The sequence below is a fragment of the Podarcis erhardii genome (genome assembly GCF_964252035.2).
Source record: "Podarcis erhardii genome assembly, chromosome: 11".
NCBI classification, from domain to species: Eukaryota; Metazoa; Chordata; class Lepidosauria; order Squamata; family Lacertidae; genus Podarcis; species Podarcis erhardii.
Window position 1 is genome coordinate 49,126,414 of NC_138501.1, and position 13,817 is coordinate 49,140,230.

The following is a 13,817-nucleotide window of genomic DNA, read 5'->3' on the forward strand; positions in this document are numbered from 1 at the left end:
ATGAGTATAAACTAAAAAGTAGCCAGCACGACTTATAGAACAATCTTGTGCCCCATTTGTTTTTGTAGGATTTTGTTTTTTAATTTTGAAATACAGTATATACATATTTAACACTTTGTGTGCATTTAGTATTACTATTTAAGAAACAGCATTTAAAAAAAATAAACAAACCGTACGATGTGGGCTTGTACTGTTCACAACTCCCTCCCCATTGACAAAACTGGCATCACCTCTCCTTTCCTTCAATCTCCCCCATCCATTTGAAAGAGGAAAACAAGCTTCTAAACGATTTCTTGTTTTATTACTATGTAGGCAGGCTTCTTATGAAGAGATCTTCTGTAGATATCATTGCTGAAATGTGCTTGTTGGATTAACAACCCAGTCCTAAAGACTTGCTGCCTTAAAAGCTAAAACAGCTTGAATGGAGAAAAGCCAACAGAGGCAACAAGTTTTCAAATAACGATGATGTTGTCTTAATATTAAGGATTTCATTGGAGCCCTGCTGGATCAGATCAAAGGCCCACAGAGTCCAGGATCCTGGCTAACCAAATTCCAGCAGATACTTATATACAGGATCGAGGTGTAACTCAGTAATGGCGGCACCTCGCTTTTTTAGGGATGGGATTTGTCTCAGTTGAAAATATCACTCAATCTACATGTCCGAAACAGACCTCACTCTGGAGGGCATTCCCACTGGAAAACTGAAAAGAGAGCATGTGCTTACCAGAATGCAGACCTGTATAAAAAATACATGAGATTCTAACTTCCCCCCCAAACTCATTTGGGGGGGGGGAATTAGGGCGGGTGGGGAACAGATTGTGGTGCATCTTTTATCATGATATTCCTCATGGACCAAGACAGAAGCATCATCAATGAACCATACTGTTCCTAAAGCAAGATTATACTTTTCATCTGCCGTCACATTATTGACAGTGAAACTCCAGCCTTGCAATATTTCAATATGTCTACCCAACCACCTTTTTTGCTGAGATCGATTTCTATGGGCAAACTTTCCCTTCAAATAGATCTTAAGTGAGGTCTTTGAAACTGCAGTACAGAATTGGTTGCCCTGATGCACTGAAGGAACACCATGGCCCTGATCCCGTGAGCGGGATCTGCACACACATGGAGATTTCCATGTGCACCTCCTGGTGCATATTCCCAATGCTTATCTGTGCTCTACTGAACTGGTTGGCATGTGCGTTTAGATGCAAAGCCGTATCAAGAACAGAGACCTGCCTCTTGTCCCCCATCACATTTGGGAAAAAACAGCAACACTTGGGTCTGACAGATGTGTTTTGGGAATTTAAAACATCTCCTCAACTAAGGAAATGGAAGGGATGGGGTGAATTTTTGTTTTTATATAAAAAAAGCACATTGTTCAAAGATTGTGTAGGGTTGTGCAGCCTTGAGCCCTAAAAATCAAATCCTGGGCAACCTACATGTAGTACATTCCTTTATATTACTATTTCTGTCAGTGGCTTTTTAATTGTATGGACAGGCTACGTGGCACGCAAAACACTAATCTGTGTGGCCATCTAACAGCATCAGCTTGCTCTGGTATGAATGACGCCTTTGAGCCCCGAAGATTACAGCAGTTTCTAATGGCATCTAGAGGGAACAGGGTTGGGTTGAGACTGTGGTGCAGCGTGTGCTAGATATTTGTCAGGCTAGATTATGTGGGCCTCAGCATCTCCTCACTTCATTTTTGTGTTTCTTTTTGCAAATTCTCGTGGGAAAGCAATACCCTCAAGAGCTACCCCATGCAGGCTGCTGTGAAAGTTTGGGATACCGGCTAAAAGTCTATGGCTTCAGTGTGGCTCATTCATTGCATGGGAAACGGTAAATCTTTTGTTTTCAGAACATTTAAATGGGGGTGGGGAGGCGAGAGAGGAGGAACATAAATGGGGAGGGTTTTGCAGCCCAGTTGTTAAATGCTGGCACTAGCTTGAAACGCAATATAAAGATGGTTTGCCAATGAGACTTGGTCCTATGATGGACAGACATTTGTAGTCCAATTCTACACATGTTCAATTGAGAACGAGTCCCATTGGGTTCAACAGGGTCTAGTCCCAGCAAGGATGCCCAGAAATGCAGCTTGAGGCTGCAATCCTAGACAAAATTTCCTGAAAGCAAGTTCCACTCAACTCAATGTGACTTCTCAATAGACACATACAGGATTGCACGATTAGTGGTCCTTTGTGCCTACATGCCTGCTTTAGCACTGCTGGGATGGGGAAGACCTGTAGTGCTTGGTCCAACGTAGATAACCTTCCTAGTCAAAGAGTGGGGCACAGTTACAGGAGGGCATCTAATATTTTGCAAGGGCAAAGATGTGCCTCTCGCCCTCTGTACACCTGGCATGAAACAGTGGCTGGTCGTGTGTCCCCATTTCTGTAGTTTTCTATCTGCACATGTACTGGTTATCAAAATTGATCAATGAAGTTATCATAGAATTTTTATTGCAGGCATATACCAAATTCACCCAAAACATGTGACGACGTTGTCATGACGCCTACTCACAGGCATATGTTTGCGTGTGTGTGTGTGTGTGTGTGTGTGTCAAGGGTACCTCAGCTAGAAAAGCAATGCAGGGACTGATTTGGCCTGAAAGGATCTGTGGTGGTTAGCAGATACACAACTTCTCAAGTGCTCCTCACTAGTAAATAGCTCAGGTGTCTCCCCTCCAATATTAGGGTTAATGCCTTGTAACATGTGTGTATCGAAAGGGAAGGCTCAAAGCTCTGTGCCAGGGCATCTGCTCTGCACGCAGAAGGCATCGCCAGGTAGAATGGGGAGAGACTCTCTGCCTGAAATGTAGGAGAGCCTTTGCTGGTCAGCAGAAACAGTGCTGAGTTAGATGGACCAACAGTTTGACTTGTTAAGAAGTGGCTTCCTACAGTATATTCCTGATCAAACTCGAAGGGGGTTCGATGGGCTGGTGACAGTTATGCACAATTTGTGACCCAGCAAGTCAAACCGTAGCTTTTGGCCATTGCTACCATGGTGGCCATGGACCATAAAGAAGGCTGATCGCTGAAGAATTGATGCTTTTGAATTATGGTGCTGGAGGAGACTCTTGAGATTCCCATGGACTGCAAGAAGATCAAATCTATTCATTCTGAAGGAAACCAGCCCTGAGTGCTCACTGGAAGGACAGATCTTGAAGCTGAGGCTCAAATACTTTGGCTACCTCATGAAAAGAGAAGACTCCCTGGAAAAGACCCTGATGTTGGGAAAGATGGAGGGCACAAGGAGAAGGGGACGACAGAGGATGAGATGGTTGGATGGTGTTCTTGAAGCTACCAGCATGAGTTTGACCAAACTGCGGGAGGCAGTGGAAGACAGGAGTGCCTGGCGTGCTCTGGTCCATGGGGTCATGAAGAGTCAGACATGACTAAACGACTAAAACAACAACATCATGGTGGCCTGTCTGGCAAGAGCTTGATAAAGCAACTGCTGCTGCTTTCTTCAGCGCTGTGTGGTAAGTACATGGCTGTTGGGCTGCATTCGGATTGGTGAGTCAGAACTTGTGTGGGCTTGCCGTAAAACAAGACACACATGAATGGAGTGAGGGGCACCATAACTGTCTGCCAAGATCTGGACATGAAAGGATGCCTTCTCCACATTTGGAGAACCAGATTCGCCCTTGTCTCCCTGTTCTCACATTACACAAAGCACACACTCGCTTCGGGGTGCATGGCAGTGTAGGGAATTGCAATCGGCAAAGCACTATTCTCCGTGAGGAAGGAAGGAAAGGAAGAAAGAAACTACCTGTGGGATGAGGTGCACAAATACAAGATGGATGACACATGGCTTGAGAGCAGTACATGTGAAAAGGATCTAGGAGTCTTGGTTGACCACAAACTTGACATGAGCCAACAGTGTGACGCGGCAGCTAAAAAAGCCAATGCAATTCTGGGCTGCATCAGTAGGAGTATAGCATCTAGATCAAGGGAAGTAATAGTGCCACTGTATTCTGCTCTGGTCAGACCTCACCTGGAGTACTGTGTCCAGTTCTGGGCACCACAGTTCAAGAAGGACACTGACAAACTGGAACGTGTCCAGAGGAGGGCAACCAAAATGGTCAAAGGCCTGGAAACGATGCCTTATGAAGAACGGCTAAGGGAGCTGGGCATGTTTAGCCTGGAGAAGAGGAGGTTAAGGGGTGATATGATAGCCATGTCCAAATATATAAAAGGATGTCACATAGAGGAGGGAGAAAGGTTGTTTTCTGCTGCTCCAGAGAAGTGGACACGGAGCAATGGATCCAAACTACAAGAAAGAAGATTCCACCTAAACATTAGGAAGAACTTCCTGACAGTAAGAGCTGTTCGACAGTGGAATTTGCTGCCAAGGAGTGTGGTGGAGTCTCCTTCTTTGGAGGTCTTTAAGCAGAGGCTTGACCACCATATGTCAGGAGTGCTCTGATGGTGTTTCCTGCTTGGCAGGGGGTTGGACTCGATGGCCCTTGTGGTCTCTTCCAACTCTAGGATTCTATGAAATGCCCACCATCACCCAGGCATTCTTGCACGGTCTTTGCCTAAGAGTTTTATACATCATGGCAGAATGGCAACTGGGTGGAGAAGGGATGGTCAAGCCAGTCCAAATGACAGAGAAGCTGCCATGACAATGAGTGTGCACCAAGAATTCTGGCCAATATAAGTTTCAATAGTGGGAGTGGTCCCTACTCACAAATCAATAGTCAATTGTAACATAAACAAATCCATTCAAAAGTATGTCTTCTGACAAGGATTACAAACAAAGATTGAAACTAAGATCTTCACATCAAATCTGACTATGGACTAACATGAACTTAACTCTACTCATAAACTCTTATCTCTAATACTGTAGCAAATTATTGTGTTATACATATCCTTTTGCGTTTGAGTTTGTAATCTTTGTTTGAGTTTGCAATCTCTATTTGAGTTTGTAATCCTTGTCAGAATACATACTTTTGAATGGATTACCGTATTTTTCGCTCTATAAGACGCACCAGACCACAAGATGCACCTAGATTTTGGAGGAGGAAAACAAGAAAAGAAAAATTCTGAATCTCAGAAGTCAGAACAGCAAGAGGGATCGGTGCGCAGTGAAAGCAGCAATCCCTCTTGCTGTTCTGGCTTCTGGGATAGCTGCGCAGCCTGCATTCGCTCCATAAGATGCACACACATTTCCCCTCACTTTTTAGGAGGGAAAAAGTGAGTCTTCTAGAGCAAAAAATACGGTAGTTCTTGTTACAATTGACTATTGATTTGTGAGTAGGGACCACTCCCACTATTGAAAGTTATATTGGCCAGAGTTCTTGGCGTGCTTTTTTCTTGGTATATTTAATAACAAGAACTCCAACTTATTTAACGTTAAAGACAATGAGTGTGGACAGCTAGAAGCAGATGGGTACAAGGCCAGATCGGAAGTGGCGGGAGGAGAAACAGCCGTAAATTACTGGAGCAACATGGGGACAGACCCTTCTAAGGTGGCTTTGATACTTGAAAATGTTAAGTTTGAAAAGGGTCTTACAAATGGGAGGAAGCCTATTGGTGCAACCTGGCGGGCCTGACTCCTGAACACCCCACAATCATTCTTATTGAATATGTGTGGCGTGTTGCTCAATGGCTTAATCCTGTATGTTTCTGGTACCCCAATACTATTCAAAATGAGCACAGAGGAGGGTCCCATGCAGGTGAAGCGCCTCATTCTTTTTGATGTTTGTGGCAGGCTCCATCACATGTACATGTGTACATTTTTTCACAGTTAAGGGGAGACCCAGATTTTGTAGAGGCTGATGCACCCAATGGAGGGCTTCATGGGAAGCTGTCTTGATGGCAATTTGCAAATAAGTTGTGGGAAAGATTCAAATAGGTTTTAGGGCCGGGGGAAAGGGGTAAGGATTTTGTTCGTTTTTAATGTAAGTGTTCTGCTGATTATAATTTTCTCTCCTAGATATCAGTTACCAGACTCAAAAATTGGCTTGGGTATAATTGAATCAAATTCTCCATGTTTCTCCAGTATGAACTTTTGAGAGCAGAAGTTGCACCTCGACTAAGTTCTGTCTACCGCACGAGAAAGTAATGGAGGAGAGGAAAGGAATTTGTCAGGTACTGGTTTTAAATATTTCAACAGCTTTCGTTTCTTTTTTATCTTTTAAAAAGAAAGTACTATTACTGCAATGAAATAGCATTTTCAACATTTGTGTTTAGTCCAAACAGCTTTGCTTAAAGCAAAAAAATAACAAAAAAGAGTTACTTGATTTGGTATGGAAACTTGCTTGAGATATAGATACGTATATCTAAGCTTAAAAAGTGGATAAAATTACACTTTGAATTTTAACCGGACAAATGAAACTGACGATTTAAAGAGACAATTTGTCACACACAGTTTGTGTCCATGCAAACTGATTTTCCTCCTTTCTTTTTTCTTTTTATAATTACATTATGTACAAAAGGGAAAAAAAATAATTTTCAGTTTATTAAGGCAACCACAACAAGGGTTGAGGGAAGTGTTCAAAGTGGCATTAACTCAACAGCAGTGGTGACACCCTTTGAACAATAAGATTATTATAATTTTAGATAAGAACACTTATTCCTTTTTATTATTTTAATTTTAGTGACATATTTCTTTCTCTGGCTTCATTCTATGTGAATTATTATTATTTTAAAAATGACTTTTGTTGTTTTCATTATGGAAAAACAAGTCAAGGCATCATGCTACACTGCTCTGATGAGATCTTGCAAAAAAGTTTGCTCCAAGTTCCCCTTGGGCAGCAAATTTTTCACAGGCTCGTATCCATCTTAGAGCCCTTGCCTCTTTAGAGTAACATTGCCCCTTCATTCCTTCTGTTCTTTGCTAACATATCTCAAGCCTTGCTCCACTGTCAAACTAAAGTAGCTTATTGGTGTCCCCTCGCTTCCATCACCAGTGAAAACCACCAAAGAGGTCAAGTGCAAAGACCATGTTAGTGACAAATTGGCTTTTTTCCTTCCCTTTATGAGATGCGCTCCACTATTCGGTTACAATTTTGGATGGTCACTGGAGATTCATCTTGTTCCATAGGGTAGGGGCTCCACTTCTCTCGCCTACATTACTTGCCACTTGCAGATTATTTTGTGCGGGGAGGGAGAAGGGAAACGATAAGATTTAAGAGTTAGCGATTCAGTTGCCTGGAGCCTGGCAAGAGTTTCCAGAAAGAAAGGAAGAAAACCACAACCCAAAACCTCTATAAAACAAAATACATATACTTTCAAAGCATTTCAAAACCAAGAGCACAGTTGAGGAATTTACACTTTTTGTGTGTTGAAAAGTGAAAATAATTTCCACTCAGAGGGCTGCCAGCTTTGTTCCTTGAGGGAGGGATGCCCTTGTGTCTTAAAAGTAGGCATGAAGAAATCTGATGGGTACAATCCCCCCACGCCCCTTCGCGCAGCAGCAGTGACTGCAAAGGCTGCTGCTGCTGCTGGTGATTTTCTCCCTGCGATGCATCTGCAAAAAGGGGACAGCAGCTCCTTCTAAGAGCTTGCTAGCAGCAGGGATACTGCCAGTCCCGCCATGTGATTTTAAGCGGGATGCTTCCCTCTTTCCCTTCCAAGACACAAGAACGAAGCTGGTTTTTGTTAACACAAACTCTGCAAAAACTGGTGGACTCGCTAGGTTTGAACATCTCCCCCAGCACCCCATCCCCCACTATGAACCTAAGGGCTAATGCCAAAGTTTTGTCATTATTGTAATTATATTATTATTATTATTATTATTATTGGTCATTCCTATCTGATTTTTTTTAACGGCTGCTGCGCTACTGAAATACAGAGCAAGTCTGATGCTGCATAAGATGCCAAACAGACCTGCCCATCTCAGCACCCTGGTCCTTTGGTCCCAGGGCGCTAAACCACCCAGCACTGTCTTTTGATTGGCCATGTCCATTACTAGGGGAGGGCTTCACTTTCACACCCTCTCGTTTTCCGGTGCCTTTTCACCTTCACTTCGTCCTCTGCCTCTGCGTGCTGCTGCGCTTTGCTTTTCCTTTTCCCGACTTTCGGCGTCCGGGAAGGAGGAGGAGGCGGCGGCGGCGGCGGCGGAGGGGGCGGCTGAGACGTCTCCCGGGCCATGTGTATTACAGCCTCAATGGTGGCTGTGATGGTATCATGGCTGTTGGCTGTTTGTTCCAGTATCAAAGGGTTCAGCATGAACCTCTGGCCTCGTTTGCAAGGCAGGTCGACGCATTTCTCCAAAACTGGCATTTGGTCTCTGAAGTCTTCGTCGAAGGAGAGGGGCTGCTTGCGTGGCCGCCCTCGCCTCTTCTTGACAAAGTTGTTGCCCGTCTTTGATTGTCTCTGCAGCCGCTTGGCTTTCAGGATTTTGTTGACGTGATCCAGGTTCTTCTTGGTGGAGAGGATCTTGTTGTAGTTGCACATCTTGCGCACCTCGCATTGGATCGCTTCGATCTCACAGCGCTTGAACCGTTTCTTGAGCGGCGAGCTGGCTGCAGGGGAGAGAAAACGATGGTGATTAAGATTGGAATCAATCGGAATTGCTGCACGGGGTTTGTGCAAAATAAGGGTTGCGGCATGATTAATGCCGGCTGGCGTAAAGATTCGCCGGGGCTGCAGATTATGAAAAATGGCCCAAAGATGGGAAGCCGCATACAGAACAGAATAACAGAAAATATTTCAGAATTATTTATTATAAAGACTGTCACAGAAGAACAGCAATTTATATAATGTGCCTGTAAGTTTGCCATTAATATTACCTTAGTAAACTGCCTGAATTAATGAATTAAAATTAGTAACATTCCAGCAAGGAAACACAGTTTTCATTTCCTAATGTATCATTGGGCCCAATGTTCTTTCAAGGTATGAATTGTTGTGGCACTAATGGCTTCTTGCTTCCTTTCCTTCTTGGAAGAATTTTTTTTTTCAATATAGTCATACCTATGACTAGTTACAGATGCTTCAGATTGTGTTTTTGGGGGGTTACGGATGCGCCGAAACCCAGAAGCACTGGAATGGGTTACTTTTGGGTTTCGGCAGTCGTGCATGCACAAAGGTGCTAAATCACGCTTTGCGCATGTGCAGAGGTGCCGAATCACAACCATGCATGCGCAGATGTGCTGCTGCGTTTTGCAAATGTGCCTCCTGCATGGATCACATTCGCAACCCGAGTATCCACTGTAGTTGCAATTTTGCAGTTTCCCTTCTTTCCACACTCTGGAAATAGGGAGAGAGAGAGAGAGAGAGAGAGAGAGAGAGAGAGAGAGAACATTTATTGTATGTGGCCCAGATTCAGTGCTCTCTGCCTGCGAGCACAAGGGCTGAAGTGAAGTCCTTAGCATATCTAATACTATCATCCAATGACAAGGTCAGTATATCTCAACTGTAATAAAATAAAAAAAAATTCCTTCCAGTAGCACCTTAAAGACCAACTAAGTTAGTTCTAGGTATGAGCTTTCGTGTGCATGCACACTTCTTCAGATACACGAAAAGCTCATACCTAGAACTAACACGAAAGCTCATACCTAGAACTAACTTAGTTGGTCTTTAAGGTGCTACTGGAAGGATTTTTTTTATTTTGTTTTGACTATGGCAGACCAACACGGCTACCTATCTGTAACTCAACTGTAATAGTACTGCTCTGTTCTGGGGGGGGCAGGGTAGAACTTCAACCAATGGATTCAAATTACAGGAAAGGAAGATTTCACATAAACATTATGAAGAACTTTCTGATGGCAAGAGCTGTTTAACAGTGGAACACACTACCTCATAAGGTGCTGGAGGTTTTTAAACAGTGGTTAGATGGCCATAGATTCTTTAGCTGTGATTCACACATTGCAGGGTATTGGACTAGATCGGAGTTTCCAAAACTTGGACTACAACTCCCATCATCCCTAGCTAGCAGGAGCAGTGGTCAGGGATGATGGAAATTGTAGTCCAAAGGTAGCTGGAGACCCAAGTTTGGGAAACCCTGGACTAGATTAACTTTAGGGTCCCTTCCGACTCTATAGTTCTCTGATTCTGTGAAAAACAATTCTCTCTATATTAGATTCCCTCTAAATCAGCCGTTCTCAACCTGTTGGTCCCCAGATGTCGTTGGACTACAACTCCCATCATCCCTAGCTAGCAAGGCCAGAGCTCAGGGATAATGGGAGTTGTAGTCCAACAACATCTGGGGACCCACAGGTTGAGGACCGCTGCTCTAAATTAACTTCAGTTTAGAAGTTCCCACAACCTCCAGTTACATTTTACTATTCAAGCACTCCTGGAAGTCTTCAGAAGGCAGACAGATTTTCTATGAAGGCTCATTTCCAGAATGACTATTATATTAATGGGTTGCAACCATGCTGACCGTGTTAAAAATACAGCTGCTGTTGGAGTCTTCACAATAGAAAACTATGAACTATGTAGTGGAAGAAATATAAACACACCCCCATGCTTCTGTCATTTGGAAGGTTTCATTTTAAAACAACAGCAAGCAACCCCAACACTGTTGTACTGAGTTTTTAAAAACATAATTGGATAATGTGCTACCATGTTATCTGGCCTCGGCAAAGGCCTTGTGCAAACAAGCCCAACATCTTGCCACAATACAAGAAGCAGGAGCAAATCCTAAAAGAAAAACAACCAGACATTTGCTCTCATATAAATATATAAGAACGTGGGCGTTTAGTCTTTCAAAGACTGGTTTTCATATCTACACACCTATATTCTAAATTAAATAAACATTCAAAGATTCATTCTCAGGGCATCTCAGGTTCTTACATTCAAGAAGCTATTCCATCTCAATTCCTTTACCTTATCACCGTTCATTCTTAATTTACCCGAAGAGGTGGGGCCAAATTAGACATCACATCATTCACTGAATTAAGCTATTGCATAGAAGTTTCTTTTCCGTTGCTGTCATTTGAGGCTCTGGTGGCTTTGTGTGGTGGCCCAGCTATGCCCCTATTTGAATCATAGAATCATAGAATCATAGAGTTGGAAGAGACCACAAGGGCCATCGAGTCCAACCCCCTGCCAAGCAGGAAACACCATCAGAGCACTCCTGACATATGGTTGTCAAGCCTCTGCTTAAAGACCTCCAAAGAAGGAGACTCCACCACGCTCCTTGGCAGCAAATTCCACTGTCGAACAGCTCTTACTGTCAGGAAGTTCTTCCTAATGTTTAGGTGGAATCTTCTTTCTTGTAGTTTGGAACCATTGCTCCGTGTCCGCTTCTCTGGAGCAGCAGAAAACAACCTTTCTCCCTCCTCTATGTGACATCCTTTTATATATTTGAACATGGCTATCATATCACCCCTTAACCTCCTCCTCTTTGGATAGGGACAGCCTAACTACTGTTGTATGGAAGTGAGAGCTACTATGTATGGAAGTGAGAGCTGGACCATAAAGAAGGCTGATCGCCGAAGAATTGATGCTTTTGAATTCTGGTGCTGGAGGAGACTCTTGAGAGTCCCATGGACTGCAAGAAGATCAAACCTCTCTATTCTAAAGGAAATCAGCCCCGAGTGCTCACTGGAAGGACAGATTGTGAAGCTGAGGCTCCAGTACTTTGGCCACCTCATGAGAAGAGAAGACTCCCTGGAAAAGACCCTGATGTTGGGAAAGATGGAGGGCACAAGGAGAAGGGGGCGACAGAGGACAAGATGGTTGGATAGTGTTTTCGAGGTTACCAGCATGAGTCTGACCAAACTGCGGGAGGCAGTGGAGGACAGGAGTGCCTGGCGTTCTCTGGTCCATGGGGTCACGAAGAGTCGGACATGACTAAACGACTAAACAACAACAACAACATCAACTACTGTTGTCTATGCTCTGGTAACCTCCAGGTTAGATTAAACAATGTGTTATAAGCAGGGATGCTGCTGAGGATGGTTTGGATACTTCAGCTGGTGAAGAATTCAGCGGCCAGTTCATGGCTGGATTTAGGTTTGATGAGGCCCTAAGCTACTGAAGGTCATAGGGCCCTTTATATGTCCAGCTGTCCTTTGTCAACAACAAATTGCTGCTGTTTTTTGTGTTGAATATATGCTATATGGTAATTTATGGACCTAATAGGTATCTAAAGCCATTTGCACATGACAAAAAATGTATTTTATCAGAATAATTGTTGAACTGAAATACAATTAACAAGAAGTATATTAATGGTGAAATACAATTAAGAAGAAGTATATTAACAGTGAAATAATTATTAAGCTCTAAGTGTATGTAGGTTTTATTTTATTTGTTTTTTATCTTTTATTTTGGAAATGTACATCCAGTTTTTTCCTTTAATTTTTTTTGGGGCCCCCAAGAGAGTGGGGCCCTAAGCTATAGCTTGTTTAGCTTATACGTAAATCCGGCACTGGGCCAAGTTGCTCACCTAGGCAAGATGTTTTGAGCATATTACAATGATCCTGGCCCGACTGCGCTGGCTACCAGTTTCCATGCCCAAATCAAAGTGCTGGTTTTGACCTATAAAGCCTTGAATGGGTCAGGATTGCAATATTTCAAGGACCACTTCTCCCCATATAAACCGACCTAGACTCTGCATTCATCATCTGGGGCCTTCTCTATGTGCCTCCTCCATGTGAGGTCCAGAGGGTGGCTATACAAGAACGGGGTCTTCTCTGTGGTGGCTCCCCATCTGTGGAATGCTCTCACCTGGTGCTTTCACTATATACCTTTAGGCACCAGGCAAAAATGTTCCTATTCAGCCAGGCCTTTGACATCTTATACCCCTCTTAAATGTATTTGTGGGAGTCGGGTGGAAGAGAGCTTTGTTGCTTTGTGTTGTTTGTTCTTGTTTTTATCACATAGTTTGTGTTTTTATATTGTATTTTAATGTTGTGAACTGCCCTTAGATCTATAGATGAAGGGCATACATACAAACAAACAAACAAAATAAAATAATAAAATGACAATGACAATAATTCAGTCCTTCTTTCAGGGGGGGGGGGCACTGTTAGAATTCCTGCTCCATGATTGCAGTCATGGGATTGTTGTCTTTTACATGACGGTGTATGTTTTGACTCCACAGAGTGGGAAGTGAGGGAGACAGGATGTTTGTGTTACTGTGTTCTGTGAAGTGGGACTATTGTCTTTTGTTCTTTTCTCTTTACTGTCTGATGCTAGAGAGAGAGGGAGCCATGTTGCAGTGCTCCGTGTCTGTTTATATGTAAATAAAGTAGATTAGCCTAAATGCTGAGTTGCTGAGGTCTGTTACGCAAGTTGCGCAAACTCTGCAGATCCCTAAGTGTGCTGATGTCTGCTGGCATCGGTCGCTGTGATGTTTGGGCAGAAGAAAGCTTATGAAGCTCACGAACGATTGACCAGGAGGGAGAGAACATGCCAGTTGGGCATGTGTCTCTACCAGGGTCCTACTCAAGTGTAGGCTGAGCTCCTGACAGACACAGGGGTAAGCGTACCCCTAAACATTTTGTGAATCTTTGTACTTTTGTCCATTTACTGTGTTTATTTTTCCCACTTTGAACTATAAAATGGTGATTTTCTTGAGTCAAAATGAGAGTACCCCTAAGCATTTTTTAAAAGAAAAAAAGCACTGACAATAATGCATACAGTGGTACCTTGGGTTAAGTACTTAATTCGTTCCAGAGGCTCGTTCTTAACCTGAAAGTGTTCTTAACCTGAAGCACCACTTTAGCTAATGGGGGCCTCCTGCTGCCGCTGCGCTGCCAGAGCCCAATTTCTGTTCTTATCCTGAAGCAAAGTTGTTAGCCTGAAGCACTATTTCTGGCTTAGTGGAGTGTGTAACCTGAAGCATATGTAACCTGAAGCATATGTAACCCGAGGTACCACTGTACTTTGTCGTTTAATGAAACACAATCTCACTTT

At 43.3% G+C, this 13,817-nt stretch overlaps 1 protein-coding gene across 2 annotated transcripts in view; it reads right to left on the reverse strand.

The window, feature by feature from the left end:
• Window positions 1-5,129: 5,129 nt before the first annotated feature.
• SETBP1 (SET binding protein 1) overlaps window positions 5,130-13,817 on the reverse strand; it is a 275,870-nt gene continuing 267,182 nt past the window's right edge. For both annotated transcript variants that reach the window (XM_081881347.1, XM_081881348.1), the window contains one exon: window positions 5,130-8,476. In XM_081881347.1, the coding sequence (XP_081737473.1) occupies window positions 7,920-8,476 (557 nt within the window). In that variant the 3' untranslated portion in view covers window positions 5,130-7,919. The remainder of the gene's footprint in view (window positions 8,477-13,817) is intronic.